Source organism: Crocodylus porosus, unplaced genomic scaffold (genome assembly GCF_001723895.1).
Source record: "Crocodylus porosus isolate Cpor-Errol unplaced genomic scaffold, CroPor_comp1, whole genome shotgun sequence".
NCBI classification, from domain to species: Eukaryota; Metazoa; Chordata; order Crocodylia; family Crocodylidae; genus Crocodylus; species Crocodylus porosus.
The window spans coordinates 13845547-13871529 of record NW_017728926.1 but is presented as its reverse complement, the minus strand read 5'-3'; the positions used below and the strand labels follow the sequence as shown (position 1 = coordinate 13871529).

The window sequence follows — 25983 nt, the reverse complement described above, 5'->3', positions numbered from 1 at the left end:
GGGCGGCTAGGGCCTGGAACCGGCTTCCAGGGGAAGTGGTGCAGGCTCCTAGCCTGGGGATTTTTAAAAGGAAGTTAGATGAGCACCTTCCTGCCAAGGCAGGGGGTTGGACTAGATGATCTACCTAGGTCCCTTCCGACTCTAGCTACTATGAAACTATGAAACTATCTTGAACTTATGTCCGTCTCTTTCTGACTTTTGGAAAGGCAGCTTGACGCTTTCTTTTGCTCTTTAGATTTCCACCTACAGCAAATGAAGGAGAAGGGTGCTTTCTACTCAGGCTGTCCACTGTTGCAGGTAGGGGGGTGGGGTCTTCTATCATTTCAAATATTTGGGCCAGTCTCTCTTGCACACAGTTCTCTAGCTCATGTTTTTGCAACTGTTACAATGTTACTGAAGCAGTAGCAGGATAAATTTGATGACTGTTGTATTTTCATTCTACCTAGGGAAACTGATAACAATGATAGAGGCATAGGAGCGGTCTCTGAGAACTATAGAAAACAATGCATCACAGCACTTGGCAAGTCGCATTGATAGACTATATGTTAATTAATACTTAATATAGGGACAAATGCTTGGGTTGGGCTTTCCCACTAGCCATGGAAAGCTTCCCAACTTGGTTCTGCTGAGTAGGTGAGTGTGTTTATTAAACGCTGCATGATTTAAATATGTATGTAATAGGAGGTTAGGATGGAGAAGGGAGAAAAAAAAGCTTTCAAATGCTAGAACTTTCTTCTAGTTGTACCCATAGTGAGCTGCTAAAGCCGATAGTGCATCAAAAATATCTCAGGGCAGTAGCCATCAACACAAAATTTATTTTTGATAATGGAGTGTATTAATGAAGAGCACTGATGGCTGACTAGAGTGATCCTGAAAAATGACCTTTTTTGGATGATATGGTATTTAAATGACTGCCAGAGTATGTTAAACAAATGGTTCTTCAGTGTTACTTATGAACAGCATTTGTTTTACATTCCTCTTGCTTTACAGTCACTAAATATGATGCTCTATCAAGGTTATGTGACTTTGCGGGGGTGGAAAATTGCTGTATTTACCTGTAGTAATAGTTCTCTGAAGCTCAGGTCCTTTGTACATCTATATGTACCCTCTTGAGTTCCCTCTGAGGAGTTAAGACTCTTTAATATTCCTTTGATACTTAGAATGGTTAGGTTGAAGAGGAACTGGCAGTGAATGGCTGTGATATACAACACACAGCTGTAATATACAGTACAATGAATACATCTGTTCTTGGCATAAAGCATGTGCATGAACTGCCTCACTTTTGCGAGATACATTCTACTTGTGAGCTGCCAAGGTCATGAGACCCCAAGAAAAAAGACTGCTATAGCAGAGCCTTCTTTCATAGAATTGTATTGATAGTAAAATTTCCTTTAAAAGTGCTAGTGAGCTTAAAGTCTGCTTGTCTATGTAGATGGCCACGTTTGAAAAGGTTAGAGTTGTTTTGAACCACTAAACCTCTTGTTGGTTGAAGCACTAAAAAATGGATGCCACAACCACCCCAACAATAAGTTATTGCGTGATCTAAGAGTCCATTTCTGAGAAAATTAACATGCAAAAATGACTCTGTATTCATGCTTTAATGCATTTATTTGTTTTTCTGCCCTTTAAATGAAACTAAAAATCTCAGATTGTAAAGGTATTGGTTATTTTAACTATTTAGGAAATGAAACATGTCAGTAATATTTTAGTAGGCATATCTGTTTTCAGCAGAGCTTGCTTATATTTTGACTTTGTGTATCTGTATAATTTCATGCAAATTTTGCAAACACAGGAATTTTTAAACTTATGTCAATACTTAAATGTACCGAAGTATGGGTCAAGTCTGTTCTTCTTCTACACGTTTTTGAGCAAGAAAAAAATTAGTGGGGGAAAACCAATATACTTACAACAATCTAATGGTGCAGCTCCATGTTTGTTGTTGTTGTATTCATGTATAATGTTGATTAATAGCACTGGGAGTTATATTTGAGTATCTTGTCGAATGCAAATATTTTGGGAACGGTTGTTTATACTGCTAGATAGCTGCTTAAAGACCCATTAATATTTTACTGCTTCTATTTGGTCCTTGGTCATACAAGCTCTATTGTTAAGCAGTAATGATTGGGAAACGATGATTGGGAAAATCCATAGGAAGTTGTGCAACTTATCAAAATGTTCAATCGAAAATTAGGCTAGTTAATAAATCATACTGTATTTTATTCAAATGTTTCTTACTTGTGCTAACGTCACAGAAATCACTTACTTGGCGCTTAAGCAAGATGTAAAGCATTTGAGAGAGCAATACTGGGAGACGGGAGGTAAATATTTTTCTGAAAACAAATTTGTGATGGAAAGGACAACATCAGATGTTACAGTTGTGATTGAAACCACACTATGAATAGATAAGTGATGCAGTCAATACAGAATAGGATTTAATGTTTAACTTCTTCTAAATTGTTGCTGCCCTGTTTTCACTTTCAGGAACCAGATGATAGGTTGTTTGTTCATCGTGACATTTTCTAGCTGCCATATGTTGAGCTTGCAGTCTTGTCTGTCTTTTTATTCAGCCTACACCTGTAAGAAAACTGTATTTGCTTTGCCTAGAAGTATTCATAATGTTTTTGATTAACTCTCAGGACCAAAACTTCTTAAATCAGCGTAGCTATCATTATCTTGAAGACCATGCTGCAAAACTGTTTAGGGAAAGATTACCGAACTGTTTCCCGATATAGGCCTATTCATTTAGTTTATTAGAAATTACATTAATCTGTTGATTTAGAATTGCACAGTCTTCAGTCCTGCCTTGTAATATAGTTAAATGTCAAAGTATGTTCATACACAGTTGAATTTTTAGTTTGCAGTTTTTTACAAAGTAAACTTCAAGGACTGTGGGTAGTGTTCCTGAAACTTTCTCTAAATGAATTTTTTGGGGTGATTGATTTAGTAAATATAATGGATATTAGTTGATTATGACAGAGTTTTTAAATGAAACATAATCATAGATAGTCCTAGGGTTTTCTAACAGTGATCATTGTGCTATAGATAATAAACCACGTACAACTGAATCACAAGTTGTCCAGCAAATTCCTTGTAAGGTTTTATTGTGTTATTAGCAAGTGTTTTACTGCTTTAAAACTAAAACCGTAATTCAGGAATTGACAAAAGCCCTACACTTGCAAGCTTTTTTTTACTGGACTATTGGAGGGAGGGAGGGAGGGAGGAAGGGAAGGAGTCTTCACCAGTTTTGGTGTGAAGCCTCGACCATGAATTTGTTGCTTCCATAAGCATATCTATAAGAAGGAAACTTGGCACTCAAGTGTTTGTATTTGTTCAGACAGATCTCTGGAGCTACAAGACATGTAACAGTAGAAACTTACAAACACATAATATAAAATATGAATATAATATGAATATAAAAGAGACGCCATGCTTGTTTACTGTCTATGCTTCCCTCCACTTACGTACAGTTTCACTCTTCTCCCTGTGAAGACAAATTTCTCCTGTTTGCCTTGCTTTTTCACACAAAAAAGAAAAAAAATGTGATTGCAAAAACTGGGAGACTTGAGGACTAGTTTGGTACCTGACACTATCTTAAATCAGTTTAACAACAACAAAAAAAGAAAAGAAAAGCTAAGATTTTTGATTTGATGTCATACATGGAAAATCTGAAAGTAATTGCACTCAGACAGGAAGTACAGAATTAGCAATGCATGTAAAGCTGTGCATAGTGAATGTGAGCGTGCTAGTAGTTAGCAGCCCTACCAGCCTCATACTTAGTATCTCTTTATATTCAAAATAATTATCACCCTTTTCTGTTTCAGGGCAGGCTGTTCACTGCATTTCATGCTTATTAGTAACTATAGTGAGTGGGGAGAGGTAGAGACCTGGTTGTGCTGTTAAGATCAGATTCCTGTGTTTCAAGAAGATAGTAAGTTGACTAAGTTCACGTAGCAGTGTGCTTATGCAGGAATGGATTGCAAGAGATGGCACTATCCATAGCGAAGTACAGACAGTCAAAAGCCCCAAGGTAGAAGTGATTAAGTTTTTGCAGTTTGCTCTAAGTTGTATATAGATTGAACTAATAAACTGAATTAACATTTAGTTTTCAATTAGGAAAGACAGGTAGAGGCTTGCACTGACCCAGGCCAGAAGGCAGAGCATGCCTCCCAGCCTGCACCATGGGGGAAAGAGCCCCCCTCCTGGCTTCATTTCCACCTCCCCCACCCCATATTAGTGGTTTGCACTGGTCTGGCTTTGTGGAGGGGGAATCGCCCTCTCTTCCCCACAGCTGGGCAGACCAGGGCTTGGGGAATCCCTGCTATTGGTCTCTCCCCCATGTGGACAGATGCTGAGCTTGGGGGCTGGCCCCGGGAGGAGGGACTCCTTTCACCCTCTCCCCAGCGAGTCAGTGACTTGTGCTGGCTTGTCCTGGGAGGGGGATGGCAACCCTTGCAGACCAGGACTCAGGGCCAGCCTGCGGGCTCTGTTCCCCCACCTCCCTCCCACTGTCCTGCAGGGCTGACAGGCGTAGGCAGGACCAGGATGGGGAGTAGAGGCACTGTGGGGTGGGGCTGGCCCCAGCTCAGCCAGCACAGCCAAAGCTAGCCCACCTACCCTTCTTGGGATGAGGGGAAGGGCTAGCAGGGTGGACCCAATGCATTCTGGGAAGCTGGGGGACTGGGATATAACTTGATCTGGGCCAGAAATAGGATAGACTGATTTAACTTAACAGATTTAAGTCTGATACTACATCTATCCAGGTCTATCTTAAACTGGGCTCAGCCATTTTGAAACCAGTTTATGTGTACCGGGCTTCTGTTCTGTTACAGGCTTAAACCTGTTTCCTAATCACTTATACTGGTTTATATGTACCTTCTGTCCCTAGCCCTTGCCTGGTGTCTTCTATATTGCCATTATAGGGCTCTAACCAGGTGCTATCTTTATCTAATAACATTGCATAATCTATTACTCAAATGTTAAGACTTATTTCAACACAGTATCATTATTATCAGTTGATTCCTTTTAACTAATTGTATCTCAAGCAGAAATCTTCATTAAATTAATATAAAGTTATTTCTAAATCTAGACAAAAATGCAGTGTTATTTGTTTTGGGGCTAGGGTTGCCAACTCTCCTGGATTGGCCAGGAGTCTACGGCCTCGGCATTGATCTCCCAGTGACTATTGAAAGCAGTCGGGGAGATTGATATTGTGAATGGGTTGAACACTACAATTAATGACATTACGTCATGTTGCAGGGGAAAAAAAATCTCTTGGAATAACTTCAGTCAGAGTTGGCAACCCTATTTGGGACATGTTTGTCATTTGCATTGTCAGTTTTAGAGACAATAAATTATAAGCTAGAGGTTTGAGGCTGATTCAGTAAACTTGCTTAAAACAGTGATCCTGTTGAGGAAAATTGTTTTACTAGCTTCAATTGAAGCTGTCTCATTATGGATCACAACTGAAGAATTGTGTTGCTAATTCCCATAGACATCTGTGATTTGGACTTATGTTTCTCTAAAATTGCAAGAGGATCAAGCTCCAAACTGGAAATTAACAGCAAAAACAAATGAGAGAAATGAATCAGAAGCTGTACATTTTAAAAAAGAAAAGTGAAGTCTATGCTCACTGAAGCAAGTAAGACAAAGTAAGGAGTAGAGCTGCAGCACTACTTTGAGACTAGTTAATGTGAATAAGTAGTTAATGCTAACTAGATCCATTTAAATGCAGAGTCTGAGTTTGCACAGTACCTGACGTCCTGTGGCTTTTGCTGTCTTATACTAGGAACTAAGCAATTAAAATGTGCTCTGCAACTGTAAGGCTTTCTTACTAAGGACTCCTTTAGCATCTCTAGAGAGATGATTTGAACTGAATGTACTTATTCTACCACAGCAGTTTTACCAACATTCATAGATACTTCAATGCTGACTGCTTCCACTGTGTCATTTGTACAAGTAGAAATGGTGATTGACTTGAAGAGTTTACAGTCTAATATGAAACCTTTTTTCAAATGTCCTCAAGTGGTCAGAGACCAATATAAAAATATTTACTTACTATATCAAGAATGATAGTAATAGCCATTGTGTTGCATTTAAAACTTACTGGAGCTGAAAAGTAAAGTTCAAACATGCACTTGCTTGCCTTACTTGATTTAGCGTCTTTGTATTAGAAACAAACATTTAAAAAATGCATTTTTCTCTGAGCAGTTCACTGTTAAACCCTAATTAATAGCTGTATTATAATAAGACAAGGTGGCACATGGAATTTCCCTCTAAGCAATCTTTCAGTTGATTAAAATTTAATGAAAGTGTGCCTTTGGACTGATATTGGATCATTTGGTGGGTTTGGTTTGTGGATTTTTTCTTTGTTTTAACTGAAGCAAAAGTGGTATAGCAGTTACCAGTTGGAAGACGGTTAGGACAGTATTTCAAACATTTGTTTTAAAAAAAACCAAAACGGTTTGCAGACTTGTTTGGAAAAACTCTAGCACTTCAATGGGATGTTCTAGAAACTTGAAATACCATAAAGATTTCTGCTGGCATTAAGACTACTCATTACAATGCGGTAATGTCTCTACAAACTCTTTAAAAACTAGGAACCATGTTGGCAGCTGTATAATTTTGGTTTTACACATCACTTGGTATCAGCTCTTGAAAAATGGAGGAAATAACTAAGTTTAGCCACAGCACAAGTGACCAGTAGGTATTGTTGCATGTTATGCAGCATAATACAGTTCTGAGATAATCCTGTTAACAATTTGACTCCATTGCTGAAGTTAGATAGGAAGGTCATACTGGGCACGTCTATACATGCAGTTAATGTGACTGAATATACTCTAGCTCAATTTGAGCTGGAGTAAACTAATCCTGATGTCATTGTCTATGTGTGCATTTAAGTTCAGTAATTTACTGCACTTCCAGATGCTGCTTGAAGGTGGGACTATCCTGTCTGGCAGCACAGTAAATTTGTCTGCTGTACCCTAACTGCCATGTACGTGTAGACAACGACACTTTTTATTGTGCAGCAAATTAGTCTGCTGTGCACTAAAGCATCTTGTAGATGCATCCATGGTATAGCAAAAATGCTTGAGAATTAAAAATTAGATTTTTTTTTTTTAAAGGGTTTTGTCGACCTTTAGTAAGGGAGAGAGATACGATTGTGGTTAAGCAATGAACTGTGATTAAGTTGAGTTCCTAGTTGTACCAGGGACTTCAGTTGTGATTTGTCTTATAATACTTTTCTCTCCATGAGGCTATTGTGAAAATAAATTAATGTTTGAGGTATATAGATGTTTTATTACTAAGTAGCTGGGCTCAGGAATCTTGACCAAGTGTTCAGATTTAGAGGTCTAACTGTACACGTAGGATCCTGGTTTGAGCATTCATCATATGATTTTGTACCAGCTTCTGGTTGGTATACCTGACACGGTGTCTTCATGGTATGAAGAGCTAAAATTGATTATTTTTATTTCTGTTCTGTGGACTTGTTAAACTGGTTGGTTTGCAGTGCAGTTCTAAAATGCTGATGTACTTTACCTGAAGAAGAAAGAAAAGCATACTGAAAAATTACTTGATTTTGAATCTTGGAAGAAATGTAATGGACACTTTTCAAGGCATATAGAGGACACATGTACCTATGCTTCACTGTTTTCTTCTTTACCTGTAGCTACCAGGTGACTTTCATACTATCACTGAAGAATAGAATCAGTTTAGTTGCATACAAGAAATTAAATATTTGTAGTTTATGTTTCTACAAGGAACAAAAGAAAATTCTGAATTTGTTTTTTAAAGAGAGCCCAGGGGCAAACAAATGACTTGCAAGATATAAACAAACCAGGTTACATTTGCTTACCAAATATGGACTGGAGACAAAACTCGTACTTTAAGCATGGCACAGTCGGAACAAAGCAGGATTTATGGAGAACTACTTGGGCTCTTCAGTCCCAAAGAAGGAAATGTAGATCGATTGAAGGTCAAAGTATGAACCGGTGAAATGGACATACCAAATAACCTATCATACTGTAACGTGGAAGTTACTTGTTGAATGTCCATGGAGAAACCCTAGTTGAAATGTCATTTTCAGAGATCACTTTTATTCTGTGTTAGTAATGCTTATTTTTGGATTCATTGTCCATGTTCTGGAGTGCTTATTTTTCTGTACTTATGTTTATGATGTTTTTGCCTTCTGATTCCTAGAACACAACTGAATCTTCAGGAGCAGTTGAGACCTTGGCTGATGTACCTGAACACGTGCTTAAAGGGCTTCCTGAGGAAGTGAGGCTTTTCCCATCTGCTGTTGACAAGACACGGCTTGGTAAGTGCTGTAACTGTAAAAGGAGCAGGGAATTTACAGCTCCAAAATAACACAAGCTGGTAGTTATGGAAAGTGAAGACTTAAAGTAACCAAACTATTATTTATTTTAGTTCATTCCGAATGAGTTTTCCTTTTTACTCAGACTAAAAATAAAATGTGCAATCAGTCTGGTGGGAATCCTAAAAATACCTTTTAAAGAACAACTGCTGCAGTTGCATAGTAATGAGATTTTTATTTTAGTGTGGGGTAAAATGGAAAAAAGCCCTGGCTTTTTTGGCCCTGGTTTTTTTTTGTTTTTTTTTAACTGCATGACTTGCACTGATGGAACACTAGATAGCTGTTAAAACCTCCCTTTGCATCTGATAAAGTAACTTGTCATTGGCAAATTCTTATTGGATGTTATGATTCCTATATTTCCATATTGCCTTAGTCCCCGTTCACTTCCACCCTATTAGACTAAACAGTTTCTCATATTAGTATTCTTACACAGTAACTAAGGTAGATTTCTCTTTCCTTGTGATAACATGACTCTTATGTGGAGAATGAAAGTAAGCTTCTGTTGATACCATCCTATATGATCCACAGTGGACTGGCTGACCGGTCTCCTGTTTAGCAAGTTTTACTTGCGAGTTCTGACAAAAGATTGTTCTGTAGCATTTATGCAGAAAGTTTAAGAGATTGGTGAGGGATTCTGAAATGTAGGTGCAGGCTGGTAATAACTGTTAGTTTAAATTCTCTGAGGCAGGGATAATGTCTTCCAGTAGGATCCTGATCCTAATGGGATACCTCAAAGAGCTTCCATAATGCACACATCTTGAATTGATAAGTGATCTTTAAAGTAGGAGAGGAGTTTTGATACGGTACTCCTGGAGTATACATTAGTGTAAATGTTGATATCTTGGGTGAGGAACTACATTGCTGAAAAAATAAGCAAGGTCTAATTAGAAATGTCATTCACTGAATCATATCAGATGTTGAGAAGATGACAAATGGAAGTTTCTATTTCTAGGATGATTTACCTTTCAGTGGTATAGTAAAGGTGAAAGAGGTTGCTAAAGTATGTATCAGAATCTCACAAAAACAGAAACGTATCTTTCCTTTGTAGCCTTACATTTCTGTACCTTGCAAAGGTTCATTTTGTTTGCATGGAATTTGCCTAAGTTCCCATGAAGGACAGAAGGGTTGAGAGAAAGTGGTTTGGAAATGTCAATAGTAAAATTGCAGAAAAGTCAAGTTGGGAGGGACCTCAATAGCTTTTGTCTGAATTCGTTATCTTCCATGCCTACAGCTTTTGTCTGAGCGCTCAAAAACTGCTGCTAAGTTATTAGCGACTGTGAATGGGTTAATGCTTGCTTGCTGACCCAGAGACAGGACAGCAGTTTTGCAGCACAGCCTTTCCACGAAAAAAAGAGATTTAGGCAACGCATTGAAAAACTCGTTTGTGCATTCTGCCTTGCAAAAGTATGGTGCATATTTTATTTTGAGGGGCATGTAGCATCTGAGAAAATATTTTTCTCAATGAGTACACTTTTTAATGCCATGTAACATCTTGGGAATGGACATTTTTAAATGTAAGTAGATGAAAATACTTTTTCCCGAGAACTGTCTTCAAATAATATTTCATAAGCATTTCTTTAACAACACATTCACTCACCAAATAAAACAGGCACCAGGATAATAGTTGAAGGTATTGTGAATATGATCTGATTGTACTTGAGGAGCTGGCAGGTCACCTTTGTCTCTAGACATAAAAATTAGGACCGTGGATACATCATAACCAGGAGAAAGGCCTCAAAATAAACAGGCTTGATTGGAGTTCAGTACGTCTGTCTGTCTGTCTGTCTGTGGTGTTAAATGGTCCAAGTTTGGCTCCACATCATTTGCAACACACATCATTTTGTTCTTGAAATATTCTGAACACATGTAAGATGGAGGGTGAAGGTTGCCTGTATTCCATCAGATTAATGTTCTTTTCCTCCCTCCATTTTTTTCAAAGCTAGTTTATTCAGTTTCAAAATCTGTGTTCTAGGTATTCATGAGTGTATTGAGTAATGTTTTTTTGTGCGGGGGGTGTAGTTGGTTTTCCAAACTGACTTTAATATTTTGTGTGGTTATTTTTCTTTTGATTTTTTTCTGTTTTGTATATTTAATACTTTGTTGAAATTTAAAGGTGCTAAGAAACTTATTTAACTTAATTGCAATGATGAATTTTAACTTTTCAGGTGTTTGGGCAACAAAGTCAATTTTGAAAGGCAAAAAGTTTGGACCATTTCTTGGCGATAAGAAAAAAAGATCCCAAGTTAAAAGCAATGTGTACATGTGGGAGGTAAGAAAATAGCTGGTTATGGAAGTATCCAGCCTACAGTTGTATGACTTTTGTAACTGATGATTAATTTTTCAATATTTATGCAGATTTTGATCAGAACTATTTCCATTATAAAAATGCACATATTGAAACTTCAAATAGCAGACTGCAACCACATGGGATTACAAAGCTAAATGTCAAGTATTGTCAAGTATGCATTTTGTATAGTAACAATCATTTTCTTCTTCCTGTAAAAGTTCCTTACTGATCAGGCTTGGCTTCCTGTTGCTTGACCGTACAACCACCCCTCTTCTGAAGTGGGGGTTGAGCACCATTAACTCCCAGTGAAATCAATAGTCTTACAGTCTCTCAGGGAAGCCCTTGGCACCTCACTCGATCCAATAATCCAATGGCATACCATTGGGCTGTCTCTGTACTTGCACTTCTCTGCTGGTCTTCAATATGCAAACACTTCTATAAGGTATAGATACACTTGCCAATTGCACTGCTCTCGAAGAATACAAGCTGGTAAAACTGTTACATCGACATGTTTGTAGAAGTAACAAACAAACTGAAGAGAGTAAGAATGGGAAGCTATGGTAGTAGCACACAGTTTATTAGACTTACTATAGGTACAATTTATAGATTTGTTTGTTTTTTTAAACATAGTAATGGTATCTGTAATCCCTGCTAGCCACTAGCCTTATAATATAAAACAAGTTGTGAAGTATTCTGTGGACACATGCAGGCATCAAACAGAATGTCAGTCCGTTGTGGCGATTTCTCTAGAACCTAAAACGATATTCTCAGAAATGCATGCAGTCCAGTTAAGAAAAAAAAACAAAGGGCATTTAAATAGAATGCCAGGTAAGTCAGCAAATGCCTCAAGACGGAAAAGCAGGATACAATAGATTGTAGTATCTCAGACACTGATCTAGTACAAGAACAACTGGGAAGGTGGAATCCCAATCAAGTAAATTATTGACCTAAAGTGACTTTTTTCTCTTGCAGCACTTCTGTGCCATTGTGGTAGCATGCTCTGGCTGGAACATTCCTGAGCACACTCCACACCACTTACCTACTCCACTGGCACCACTGAGTACTGTACAAACAGAGGCCTGAAGAACAGCCTCCGAGGAATACCCTGGAATGGTCTTGGTGGCATACTTCCAGGGTTGGAGCAAGTCAGTGGAAGCAGATGCGTGGCGTATGCTTAGGGCTGTCCATCTGGAGCATGCTGCTGTTACAGTGTAGCTATGTCCAATTCTGGACATTCATGCAGTGGAACTTTTACATCAATAAACTATTTATTCTAATAGATAAATATATCTGAAATTCAGTTTCAGATTTTTAATCTGCATTTTTCAGTTGTTTTTAAAAAGTTTATAATTTGCAACAGTTGGCCACCCAACTTAATTTGCCAAGATATTGGGATGATTTTCAGATGCAAGAATCTTAATTGTAACACAGCATGTCATGTGGCAACTTACTGCTGTTTTTACAGTGGTCCTTTAATATAGTTATGACTTACAGAGCTAACTAAAATATAGTTTTTTACTTACAGAAAAAAAATTAATAATAATACTGTAATGCAAAATGGCATTTCTGAACAAGCTGTGTACATTAGACCTCCTTGCGTGTGTGTTTCTTTTTGAAAGTACACTTAGAGTGGCTGGGGAAGGGTCTTTTCCTTCTTGGAAGAAGTGGCTGAACAGAAAGCGATGGAAGCCCAGAATCTGAAACAACACTGGTGAGCCATCTAGGCCCTGTCTATCAGGGATCATTGATAGTCTTACTGCCCTGGAGAGGTGTTAACCCTCTTCTGTTTCCTAGTGTTTAAAAGGTCTACATTTGGTAGGGTGGAGTTTCTTTTAGTTGAATGATCTGGTGTTATGTTCAACTGTGCTTTCCATACTGCTAGATGTCCCATATTAGTACAGCACTGTGTACCACTCTTCCATTTCAACTGAACAGATCATTTTTACAGTCTTTTTATATTTATATTTCCAGTCGGTGTAACTATGTACTCTCTACTATTTCAAGGATTTGGCCTGCTGATGAGCATGCCCTCAGAAATCAGCTGACAAAATCTGAGCTGGAACATTTGATGAGGAATGTTATTTCTTTCTAGCTTTTGCATGGCTAGAGGATTAACAAAGGCTCATCAAAATTTGAAAAATCTAATTTTTACCCCCAGTCAGCAATACCTTTTCTATTTCACCACAAAGTAGAATGATATGGACTCTACAGAAATACACTTCAGTAAACCACCCTTGTGTTTATATCTATTTTTAAAATGTAATATCAAATAAAGATATGCCAGATTTTGGGAAGAAAACATTACTGTACAATTGTATGTGAATTAAACATCAGAAATAATTAAAATGATGCAGTTTCATACAACAAAAATGGAAAATGTAAGGTGAAGTTTGGATTTCAGTTCGGTCCTCAGGTCTGCAAGAGACTGAGCTTTGTAAAGAAACTTGCTGAAGGTGCAGGATAGGCTGGAAATCTTCTCTTATATAAATAAATGCATGCAAACAGGCACCCCTGGGCCCCACTCAAAGCATTTTTTTGAACTAAAGATGTTGTATTGTAAACATAGAAATGTGCAATGATTTTTTTCAAGATGGGTGGCTCATTATTTACACATTATGAGCTGGAAATCACAATTTCCTGGTTGGGATAATCTTGTTGGAGCTGGTCCTGCTTTGAGCAGGGGTTTGGACTAGATGTGACCTCCTGAGGTCCCTTCCAACCCTCATCTTCTAAGATTCTAAATTGTGTACATTGTCTGTGCTAAAACCTTTTATCGTTATTCCGTCCATACTCCCCTTTATCCAATTATTTGTTTCTCTCACATGTTATGTCAGCATTTTTTATGGTACAGGTGCTTTGGAGACGAATCAGTCTTTTGCTATATACTTCTTATACATAATGTAGTACCAATTAACCCACTCTTCTTGCTAAATGTAAGAGAGATTGTCATCCTGTGTAAATACAAAGACATTTTTAAAATAATTTTAGCTAGCATATCCATTCTATCGTTGTAGGCAGAAGACAAATTAATAATTTTGAAATTAAGACTAGATCATGACCAGGCTTAACAAAAGAGAACTCTCATCTCTGGCAGTATAGCATTACTCTCCAAAAAGCACTTTTATAATGCTCTTTGACTATTGTAGCAGCTTAAGCCATGTGTTTGTATAGGTGCAGACATTTTTGCCATTGTCTTCTGAAACTGCTCAGTAGACAATAGCCCTGTACTGCTGCTAACACTAGGGAACTGTATCAGCACTGAACAAAGAGTGGAAAAAGACAAGACTGTAGAGAGGTTGGGATTAATAGAGGGACTCATTTACAGACAGAAACTAACATTGATAGATGGAACAGAAAGGAGCAGAAGCAAATACTAAACTTTAAATAATCAAACTTTGAAAAGATACTCATCCCTTCCTTTTTTTAAAGTTACCTAGTACTAATAAGAACAGCCTAGTACTGATAATTCAGCCTACATGCATGTATACTGAGGTAGGAAAAAACATTTTAAATCATGAAAAATAAGATGTCTCCTACTGCCAAACAGTGGTTATTTCTGTGGTTGGGAAAGAACATTTGACATTTCAGGATGTCCTTAGGCTACACCTTATATCTATTACACAATTAACTAGTTAAATATGCAGTAAGTTTAGACTGGTCATACATGCAAAGTAATTATTACACCATAAAAATGACTTTACAGCTTAAACAAAAAGCCAACCAGCTATGAAGTTAGTGCTTGAAAATGTGTAAGAACTCTATAGCTGGTTCTGCCCGCTTTGAATTTGAATGGGTAGCAGGACTGTTAGAGACACCTATTTTTCATTGTGATGGAGAACATGGTTGGTTTGTGGCATCTTGGAAAAGAATCACATTATATAAGTTGGTGGCCAACACTGATAGCTTGTCAATATATTGACTGTATTACAAGCAGTTCTGAAATGAAAAAGATGATTAAATGGAATTACAAACCAGCTCTCCTGGAAATAAAACTGAAAAATGCATGTGGGACTTGGAATATAAACTATTTCAAACCTGTAGTTTGCTAAGCTTAATTAAGGAGGTCAAGTGAATTTTTAAATGTTAGGATGCGATTTACCCATTGAAGACCAATAATAAGTAAACCTACTTTCCTTACTCATGGGTTTCAAGTGAAGCTAAAAGGGTCAACTTTTCTAGTGTTACTTTTCCTATTCCATCAAATAATAAGAATAATAAACACCGTAATGCATTTCTATATTGATCTAACATTTTCAACTAGAAACTGTTCTTTGAGACCTGATAAATTGAAAGAAAGTTAAATGTTTATGCTAATTTAAAATTTAATGCAGCTTTAATTCCTGTTGTAGATTTAATTTAAAACATAACTATACAATCCTATTCAGCTTGAACTATTACATGAAATACTAATTTAAGATAACCTTTTGACAGAGAGGCTCAAAATCCATATTTTTGCAGAAATCTTGTCTTGTCCAGAGGAATGATTCATATGTGATAAATAGTCAGTGATAAGCACATTAGATCAAGTTGTAGGAAAGTACCAGTTGTGCACACATTAATTTTAACTTTTGTGGCTTTGTCAGTGTATCTTTTTTTTCTTAATTTCACAGTGGAAACAGCATCAAGGTATGGTACTGAAAATGTGTACACTTGCCAATTTTATTGCCTTTCATTTAGGAGGAGAAGAGGAGTCTAATGAGCTATTAAAACATCAATTTGTTGTACAAACAGAAATAGTCTGATTTTTCCAGTTTGACTTCTACTGTTTTTCTATAATAACAGTAGGTGCTTTTTTCAGCATGTTCGTTAACAGTTTTGTTGCGAGTACTATCAGACATACAGGAACTATTAAATAGTACAACTCCAGTATTTGGCAGCACAGAATAAGAAACTTTGAAAAATCAAGCCCAAATAAACAAATTCAGTCAAGTTATTACTAGTTACTTGTTCTAGTGCACCAAGCACAATGTTACCTGAAGTAAACCGTACATTTCTGCAGTTGAAAGGCTTCCTTGTAAAGCTCACCTACTCTTTCCTTAGTATCTTTAAGTGGCCTTCCTCAAGTCAAATCTTGACTCTACCAAAAGTTGCTAGAGTTCTGCCAAGAGAAGTCAGGAATATTACCTCTTCTGTCTGTCCGGATGGTAGCCATTAAAACTGAAGTCTTAAGTCAATTCATCGATGGCGGGGAGGATGGAGATGGGGGCAGGGACACAGGAACAGCCAGAATTTTCGCAGAGACTGAGGGAGAATACATTTCTGCTCTCCAAGCCTCCTGGGAAATATGAAATCTGCCAAGTTTCAGTAAAATACTTAACTTGGTATAATGCTTATAAATAAGATTATCAAAATACTCCTTTCTGTCATAAGTCTTTGCAATATATTTCTGTGTGGTCAGGATAATTATTTTTCTGCCTGCTGAAGAGGAGTAAATGTCTTTTGTGGGTTTTTTTTTTCCTTTTTCTCTTTAGGTGTATTACCCAAACCTGGGGTGGATGTGTGTTGATGCCACTGATCCAAAGAAAGGGAACTGGTTGCGGTATGTGAACTGGGCTCGTTCTGGAAAAGAGCAAAATCTGTTCCCACTGGAGATCAACAGGACCATTTACTACAAAACATTAAAGGTAGCACTGTCGGAGTAGTCAGTGATTCTTTCTCTTTGTTCAGGATCCTGTTTCTATTTAACTTTTCAGCTTAATTTTTGAATAGCTTTAGAACAGGGGTGTCAAACTCATCTGGCCCCAGAGGCCTGATGAAGGGTGTTGGGCTGATCTGTGGGCTGGATTAGGCTGCACTGGAGCCAGCATGCTGAGCTGATTGGACAGGGTGCTATGTGCATCAGTTCCAGTCCCACATGCTGCACGCAGCAAGTAGTGGCCCCACTTGCGTTGTTCCGCACGTGATGTTTAGGGCTGGCATTGGGGCGCACATTGCGTGGAGCAGCCTCCTGGATTGGCCCTGTATGTTGGTTCCAGGGCTAGTCCAGATCGGGCCCCAGGTTATCCATGCATGCCAGAGCCAGTGTACAGGGCTATTCTGATGGGGTGTTCCATGCAGCGTGTGCCCCACATGAGAGCTATGCATAGCTAAGACATATTTTATATCCTCAACAAAAAACAATCCCACTACTTCAGAGACTTAAATATGTTGTAAGAATTTTAAAAGACTAGTTCTGTTTTGTTCTGGTCTTTCGCACCTGTGATTAAGGGAAGTATTAATATACACTGATAGCTGTTTCAAATCAAGGTAATGTAGTACGATGTACATTTATCTTTGCCATCGCTCTGGCAAATAGATGTGTCGTATTTTATATGCCACCAAAATGATAGACATCTAAAAGTAAAGTAGTGGTCACCTAAGGATAAGAAGCTATGGATATGATATCATTCAGTATTGAGGCTTTTATATCTTAACAGTGCCTTGATGTAATGCAGAAGTTTAGTAAGCTTAAAATTGTTCTTCATGTGTTCTCTGAACTGCATGATTTTTAAATGTATGGTCTACAGCAGGGATGTCAAATTCAACCAACCCCCAAAGCCAGATGCAGGCTGCAGGGCTCTTCATGGGCTGGATCTGGACCTAAAGGCAGTGGCGGTGAGCTGAGCAATGTAAGGGAGCTGCAGGGATTAATGCAGCCATTGCTCACCTACTGCCTCTGACGTGTGTCCTGAATGGGGCTCCATATCCTGATTTCAGCAGTGGGCCCTGACCCCAAATTACTAGGCCCTGGCTTCTGGAATTACTGTGGTGTAACACACTGCATCCTCTCTGCAATGATGTAGTCTTTGAATCAGTCAGTAAGCAACAACAGGAATAAAGTTTTTGAATTTATTCTTCACATGGATGGTTACTACCTGATGGCTTATCATGCTGGTAATGGAAGCTAAGAGTTATTTATGGTACAGATTATCTCTGTTCACAAATGTATCACTTCAGTTTTTGAAATGGTCCTTGTAATTGGACTACGCTCTCCCATTGGGATGGATTCGGTCCTAATAGGTCTTGTCTTACCATTACTAGTCACCCCATGTAGTTCACACAGTCAAATAGCAGTTCCTGATCAGAAGCTGATCTGATAGAATCCACGTTATCGGTGTAGAAAACTGTCTGAGATCTGTCACAACGTATGATCAGTTTGGACGCTAGATTGGAAGAAAAAAAATAGTTTTGAGTTTTCTACATGCAGATCTACCACTTTTCCAAATATGAGAAATTCTGTATGAAATAAATTAGCATAAAAAATCTATTCAGTTTTTTTTTTTTTTTTTTTTGTATTTATTTCCTGCAACTCTATTGCACAACAGAGTCTGCTTGAAGCCACTTACTTAGTACTTCTACACAAAGACCTGAAAGGCTGGCTGTTTTTCAGATGCCAAGTATGGATTTGACTAAACCCTATTCATTGCAAGTTTTAAATACATAGATGTGTGGTTTCCTGTGCATTAAATGGTAACAGCATAGGTTATAATAAGGCTCCCATTCCAATGCTGCCTCCCATTGGCAAAAAAAAATGTGTAAACTCATATGTAATAACAGGAAGTAAATAGATCCACAGTGGCCAAACCGTGGCTCACAAGCTGCATGCAGCTCACCGGCACGATACTTGCGGCTCTCTGGAAATTGGCCAAAGTCCCCGCTCGCTTCTCCCAGAGGCAGCTCCAGGGGACAGCGCAGCCCTGCACCTCCCCAAGCCTGCCTTTCTCCCTCCTTCTCTCCCTCCAAAACTGCCAGCTCAGGCATTGGGCTGCTGGGGTGAGGGCTGCAGCCGCACTGCTTACTCTGGGGCATGCTCCCTGCGGGGAAAGCTGGAGCAGCTTGGTGGTGCTGGGGGGTGGTCAACTCCACTCCGGGTCACTCAGCACCACCCTTTGCTCTCCAGCTCTTGAACTTTGATGGAGGATCAATTGTGGCTCCCAGGGTGAGTAACTCTGGCCACTCCCGAAATAGATCTACCTCTACAGCAATGCAGATTGTCCGTTACATTTGAAAGCATGTGTTTCAGTATTTTTGCCCTTCCTATTCATATACATTTTTGAGGAGGATTTAGTAATTTTAGCATTGGGTTATTGGCTAAACTCTTACCCTTCTAGTTTGTCACACTTTGTGAAGCAATGAAGAAAAACGTTTTAACACTGGAGGTTAAAAGGTTCTTGGCAACATTTTACTTTCTATATAGGGTCAGTTTCCTAATACAGTCCAGCTTGGGAGAGTCACTTAGGCTGCTGACAGACATAAAAAACAAAAAATTGCACTTTATGGAAAGAAGCAGCACTCTAGGTTGACCTGGCTCCGCAGCATCAGTATAAATTGGGTGCTTCAGCAGGGCTTTTTGGAACTTTTATTTAAAGCCGATTCAATCAGCTATTTAGATAAAATGCCAAAAAAGCCCCACTAAAGCACCTGATCTATACAGATATTGGGCAAGCCAGGTCCAACTAATGTGCTGCCTCTTCTGGCCATGTGCTGGGCTTGGTGAGGGGCGCACTGGGTTTTAAATTGCCAGGTTTTTTTCACTTCTGTAAGCACCCTTAGATTAAAAAGAAATGTGTGTTAGGCAGTAATTATACTTTGTAAGTTTTCAATAAGAATACTTGTTTTTAATCTGGAATTTTGTTTGGTACTCCTCAGTGATGTCATGGTAACTATAATTAAATTAAAGGAGACGGATATTAAGGAAAATTGTTTGATTCGCAGTGCTGCAAAACCTAGTATTTTGTAGCTATCTGAAATAACTACATAAGTGCTAGGTGACATGTGTGTTTATAGGAGGCAGATTCCCAAGGTTAAACTATTGGGAAGAGAAGCATGCAAATAATAGCTGCAAAGACTGAACAAATGGACAGAGGATCACGTAGGACAGATTTCAGATTTCTTGAGGCTGAAGAGGCATATTGCCACATGGAACAGTTTAAAATATTCAAAATCATCTCTTCTGTTGGATTAGTTTAAGTCACCGTACATGCCTCAAATGGCTTCTTTCTTAAGGAACTCACATCTCCTTTAGTAGAGTTTACTCCTGCTGTGGTAGTCTTTTTTTTAATTTGTGTTTTTAAATAAAATATATAAATAATAGCATATAGTCCGGTGTCTGTTGATAACACGCTCTAATATTAATTAACATTTATCTGTTTAAATGTGCCTGCCTGCTAGAATCAACTAACATTCTTTGATTCAGATACTAAGTTAGCTAAGGGCAGAGAATATGTCCTTGCTTGAAGTGGTATGTACACAGATACCATAAATTTATTCAGATAGCTGAAATGCTCTCCATGTTAGTTTGAGTCCTCTTGCAGTCAGCATGCCTTTAGAAAGATTTGCAGTGTCACTGCTGTTCTCTCACAGAACTATTGTGGTGTATTTATGTTCAATGTCCTAGGCTTTTAAAATTGTCATAAACTTACCACCTTGGGCACACAACTAATTGCCTGACCCTTACTGCAGTGATTCACGAAAAAGAATAAAATTAAGTGTATTTTACTTGCAAAAATAAGGAAAAATAAATTTTGTAATGCTGGCATCTATGTAGCTTTTTATTGTTATTTGATTAGTTGACATTTAAAAGGTTTTTACACACGCAATTAAAAATAGCTTCCATTTAATTATTCCAAATTTTCAAGTTTCTCTTACATTCTTGCGGATTTTCAGTCTGTAATTTAAGTAGCCTGATTTCAAAATGTGAAAATATTATCATAAATTTTAAGAAAACCACTTGGCCAAGATGAGTAGAGTCTGTCTGAGCTTGTTTGCTAGACTAGAATCTCAAAGCCATGTAGGTATTTCATTTTCTTTATTGCATCTGTTAGTAGCTAACAGCAGAATTGCACGTTTGGGACTTTCTGTTCTAATGAGGCTTTGGGTAGAGTTTTAAAAGGAGAAGTGAATAACATACTTCACTTCTCACAAGCTGATACTTTTAAGTTAGAATAGGCAGTATTTGGAGGCTGTTTTGCATATATCTTCCCTAATATACGTATATGCAACCGGGGGCTGCCTTGCCACAACTATTTAAACTCATAATTGTTTTTCAAAACTCCATTAAAAAATGCCATTGAGAGACAGTTTAGAAGTATGTTAAAGTTCTTGGAAACTGTCCATACGATACAGTACTTACAGGATTAGGTCTTTAAATATTAACTAAACAGAACTAGCAGTGAAAATTCAACTTCAAAATGTTTTAAGAATCAGCTTGACTGTAAAGCTGTGCCCAACTTAAGGTGAAACGTATTTATGGAAAGCTGTTTTTTCCAATGGTAAATGCATAAAAAGCTTGAGACCGTGCTATGAAGTGACACAACTGTAAATCAAAGAATGGAATTTGATTTTTTTCAGGTGTGAACACAGCACATACGTAGAAACACTCATATGTAGAGTTCAGTGCTGTTGCAAATGAAATCAGGTCCTTATTGTGCTGGGTGGTGAATCAGGGTAGTAAAAGACATTTCTTTTACTGAAGAATTTAGGATCTCGTGAGACAAATGTTGCTGGTAAACTGTGTCCAACTTTTACCAGGTTGGTATTAAGAAGTCAAAGCAAAGACTGTACTCATAGGGTTTGCACAAGTGTTAGGCTTCTATCAGGAAAATCTCAGTTTCCCCAGGGAAACCCAAAGTGTACACGTGTGCACATAGTTTCTACCAAACTACAAATGTCAGTTCTGGTAGAAAAATAAACTGACTGCACTCCAGGAGGGTACAAGTAAGTCGTGGTAGAGTTTCTACCAGAGGAACAAATGCATTTACACTGACCTGAGGGTGTTGCGGGTAGGAGTTTGCTGAGTAGAACAAAACCATGAGAATTTTCTTGGATCTTCTGAACACTTGTGCATACAATTTTGCACCTGGTACTCTTTAAAAAAATCAAGTGATTCAGGGTTTCCTTAAAGTAGAGTTCTTGTTTTAAAAGTATTGCTAGCCTAAGATCTGTTCTAATTGCCCAGGCTTGGATTATGGATGACAGCATCTCATTTTAGAAAAACTGGGTCAGGTGGTCTTATTTAGACACTGATTTAGGTTTCGTGTTTTAAGTTCTTAATTGATTAGAAAAGGAAAATCATCCAAATACAGAGTGAAGCTGATTGCTTAACTTCATCATTCTATTTTCTCTGTGGGTTGTTTGTTTAAAGTACAGTTCTTTGGAGTAGGAGCCTTCTCTTCATACCTAGCTAGTTATTTCAAAGAAGGAAATAATAAGCTACTCAAAGTTTATTCCATTAGCTCTCCAAAACTTTAAATAAAAACCAGTCTATGCTTTCTTTTATATAAAAAGATTACATTGGATTAATTAAAGGGTGTATTTTAAAATTTGTGCAAGTCTCTTTATAATTTTAGATTGGTTTTTTAAACTTGGCATACATCTATTTAGGTTACTTTGATTTAACATTGGCCTTAAAACTCCTAGGTGTGGAAGTGTGAACAGCCATGTTCTACTGGGATCCCTGGTGCACATTCATTTAATGGTGCCATGGGATCTGATCCCAACAAGCAGGCCTCCTGCCATACTGCACGTGCATGGCAGGATGCATGATTTTGGGATCGTGGATTAGAGTCCATGCTTGCCATTATTACTTGCTAGTGGAGGGGGAGGGGGGCCCAGGACCAAGATCTCAAGACCAAAGTGAAAGCAACCAGTGTGGTCCCAGGACCCGGACTGACAGTCAGCTGCTTGCTGGTCCCAGGGCCTGGACCACACCAGGGCTGCATCAGGACTCTATTGTGGTCCCAGGGCTGGGACTGACAATCAGCTTGTTTGGTCCCAGCCCCAAAACTACACTGGGGCCAGATCAAGACTCCAGTGCAGGCCCAGCTCTCAGTCCCAGCCTCAGAACTGCAAATACCAGAGAAACAACTGCACGCAGTTTTTTAAGGTCCTGTTACACTGGGATCAGGGAGAGGTTCCCTGATCCTGGGGTCCCCATGTGCTGGGCATGTCAGAAAACCATGTCTACAGGTAGACCGCATGTCTGCTTGTTAAAGGTCTTAGCACACAGCAGCCCTGGGATCAAGGAACCTCTTGTTGATCCCAGGGTCCCCCCATGGCTGGGATGCATCAAGTGTCTTGCTTTGCAGCTCCGGGGCAAGTGTGGAAAAGGCAATCAACCTTTCAGGTCTCACTGAGCCATGTAGCTCACCAACACCTGACACCAGAATGTGTCTTGTTCTTCAATCCCTGCTGGAGCTGCAGAGCAAGGCAGGTGTTATGCTGGGTAGTGGGGACCTGGCACCCCAGCACAGCTGGTGAGCTCCCCTCAACTTGGCACCCTGAAAACCATGAGGGGCAGCCCCACACAGGGCTGTCCCACATGGCAGTCAGCTTGCCAACACAGAGAAGTTGTCAGCTAAGCTCCAGCCTGCAGCCAGCATCAGGCTGCATGGTATGGTTATCCTGCCACATGTTCCATTTAAGGCACAATGGAAACCAGCTACAAAAGTGTTGCATGTTTTGTGGAATATTTTTGTGGCAGGTTTTCCACTTCGTCAATTTATTAGTTACCTGAATGAATGGCAGAGTTACTATTTATGGCCTGATTTAACAGGTTAATCCTGTCTTAATTGTAATGTCTGTAAGGCCTTGGATTCTCAGTGCTAAATAATACTATTACTTTTGTGATTGTAAGAATTAACAGAATAATGGGATGTTCTGGAATTTAGCAATGGGGAGAAAATAGCACTGATATCCATACATTAAAATATAAAAATACTTATTTTAAAACGAGGGATGTTTTTAAACGTACTGCATGCTTTCCCCTTTCCATCAGAATGATGCAGTTATTGCTCAGTTGAGGTGGAGTCTATTAAATACATTTCAATACTATTTATATAAATTGTTACTTAACAAAGTTAACAACCTTTTACTTGCACCAGAAATTTGAAACCTAAATCGTAACAGTACTTCTGTTTGTTGAGGCTTGTTTTTTCAGCAGACCTATACCAGTGCCGATTGTGCAAGTTGCTGCTTGTAGTAAAGGAATCCCATTTATCATGTACTCAGAGTAATTTTACTTATTGCCATTCTTCCCAAACTAGCTTTCAAATACAGTGAGTTTAAAAAAAAATGAATGAAGTGTGACTATCCTATCCAGTTCTTGTAAAGTCCACTTAGAGTGGGCATGTAGGTTTGCAGACAGTTTCCACACTGCTGCACTAATCAACTGAGCAGGGTGCAGGACCATGAGCAGACCTCAGGATTGGCTGTAAAAGGGAATAGGGAATCATAAGTTCTTTTATTAACCAAAAAACCTGAGGTTTGTTTTGTTTTTTTTTTAGGAGAAATGATGACATTTTAATGATGCTTGGTGTTTTCTATCTTCCAGTCAATTAGAGGCAAGATTAATTCTAGGCCTCTCCTCACCCTTACGCCATGAAGGATTGCTCAAACAGTGTGGTTATAACATGGATGGCTCAAATGTGAACGTGTTCTTCTTTCTAGCCTGCAAGAAAGTATAAAGATAAGGACTCTCTTTGTGCAGCATTTTGAGATCTCGTGACAAAAAAACTCTGTAAAAGAAGTAGGGTTTTATTTCTTAGAACTTTTCCCCTTTGGCTGAGGTGAAACTTGGAATAATAGTTTGAGATTTTTTTTTTTCTTTTAGGATTTAATTTTTAAAGTAATTACTTATCTCTGATAGCACATTTTTCAGTTACAGAAAGGAGTGATTGGGGTCAAGAGAAAGAAAGGTATTTATTGTTTGTTCTCACCTATGAGTAGAGTTGTTCACAACCATGGAAAAGTGTCTGAAAGATGTTTTTCTTCTGAAAAATATGTGCACAGAGAGATTTTTATTGGGCTAAAATTGGGGACACACTACAAATGAAGGGCTTGATGATTTTTAAAGTAAGGTGAAATAACCAAGTAAAGTATTGACTCAACTACTGATCAGCTTGGCAGCAGTGCAGACAGATCAGAATATTAACCTGAATAAACCCTACTTGCTTTTTTATTCCTTTTCCTTTCGAATGTCTGTGTGTGTAAGAACTTTATTAATAAATATAAATGTCAAAAGAGGTTTATTTAAATACACAAAAAACCATCTTTTGGCATTTATATTATTAATAAAGTTGTATATAAAAATAATTTTACTGTACCTCAGTGACTCTTTCTTCTGAGCCCTTTGCCTATAAACATATACCAGCGGTTTCCAGCCTGCGGTACAGGTGCCACCAGTGGATCGCAGGCAACCTGTCAGTGCTACCCGTTAGCAGATTTATTATAATTACTTTGAGAGAAAAAATTGTTGGTGGCAAGGTTGACTTGAAAATTTGCTGGTGGTACTTAGGGCTGACCTGAAAATGTGCTGGCGGTTTTAAATGGGTGGCGCGCAACCTGGCGGAGTTTGGGGCTCGGTGGCAAGCTGTCAGCCCGAACAGGTCACTGTTTCTGTGGCTGTAGATATTTCTTCCTCGATTGTTTTCCCCGGCAGATCGGTGCGGTCTGCACCACGCTCAAGTCGCTGCCGTTTAGTGCAGCGAAAAGGGGAAATTAAAGCAGCATTAAACTCGACACTTCAAGCGGGTGCATGACGGCAGTCCCGTTTGCGAAACCCGCTCCGAAACAGCGTTGATGTGAAGCGCAGGCCGGCCCCACCGGGGGGTTATTGAGAGCAGCAGCGGGAGGCAGTGCGCCCCCGCCGTCCCACTGCAGTCCTCCTTCCAGCAGAGGCGCGTGCGGCAAACGCGTCTCCCGGCGGCTGCGGGCGGGCGGGGAGGGCGCGGGGAGCTCCCTCGCCCTCGCTCTTCCTGTGGGCGAGCCCGAGCCCGAGCCCGAGCCCGAGCCAGGCGGGTCGGAAGTATGCGGCGGGCGCCGCGTCCAGCCGCTGCCGGCCCGGCCCGGCCCTAGGACCTGACCGCTGTCGCGCTTGTGTCTTTGCCCCGCGCAGCCCATCGAGCCGGGCCAGGAGCTGCTCGTCTGGTACAATGGGGAAGACAACGCCGAGATCGCCGCCGCGCTAGAGGAGGAGCGAGCCCAGCACCGCAGCAAGAGGCACTCGCCCAAAGCCAGGAAGGGTAAGAGCCGGCCGGGAGGGCGGGGGGGGGACTCAAACTTGCAAAGTTTGGCAGCCGCGGGGCGGGTGACCTTCCGTGGGCTGCCGGCCTGCTCCGCCCTGCCACAGGGCCCGCCGCCGCCGCCGCCGCGCCGCATTGTTCGCTTGCAGCCCTGCGAGGGAGAGGAAAGGGGGCGCGGGATCCGTGCGGGGGAGGGAAGTTGTTTGCGAGTTTGAGGGGCGCGCCCCCCCTTGCACAGGCGCGGGGAGACTCGCGAGCTGGAGCAAACCGAGCATTCAGCTTCGTGGGTTGTTGCTTGGGGGGCGGGGGTTCAAGCTGTAGCTCGT

General features: G+C 39.6%; 1 protein-coding gene across 1 annotated transcript in view; it reads left to right on the top strand.

The window, feature by feature from the left end:
• Positions 1 to 25983, top strand: part of PRDM2 (PR/SET domain 2) — an 81833-nt gene that overhangs the window by 20311 nt on the left and 35539 nt on the right. The window contains exons 3-6 of the mRNA XM_019541540.1: positions 8197 to 8314; positions 10537 to 10640; positions 16130 to 16282; positions 25531 to 25657. Of these exons, the coding sequence (XP_019397085.1) occupies positions 8197 to 8314; positions 10537 to 10640; positions 16130 to 16282; positions 25531 to 25657 (502 nt within the window). The remainder of the gene's footprint in view (positions 1 to 8196; positions 8315 to 10536; positions 10641 to 16129; positions 16283 to 25530; positions 25658 to 25983) is intronic.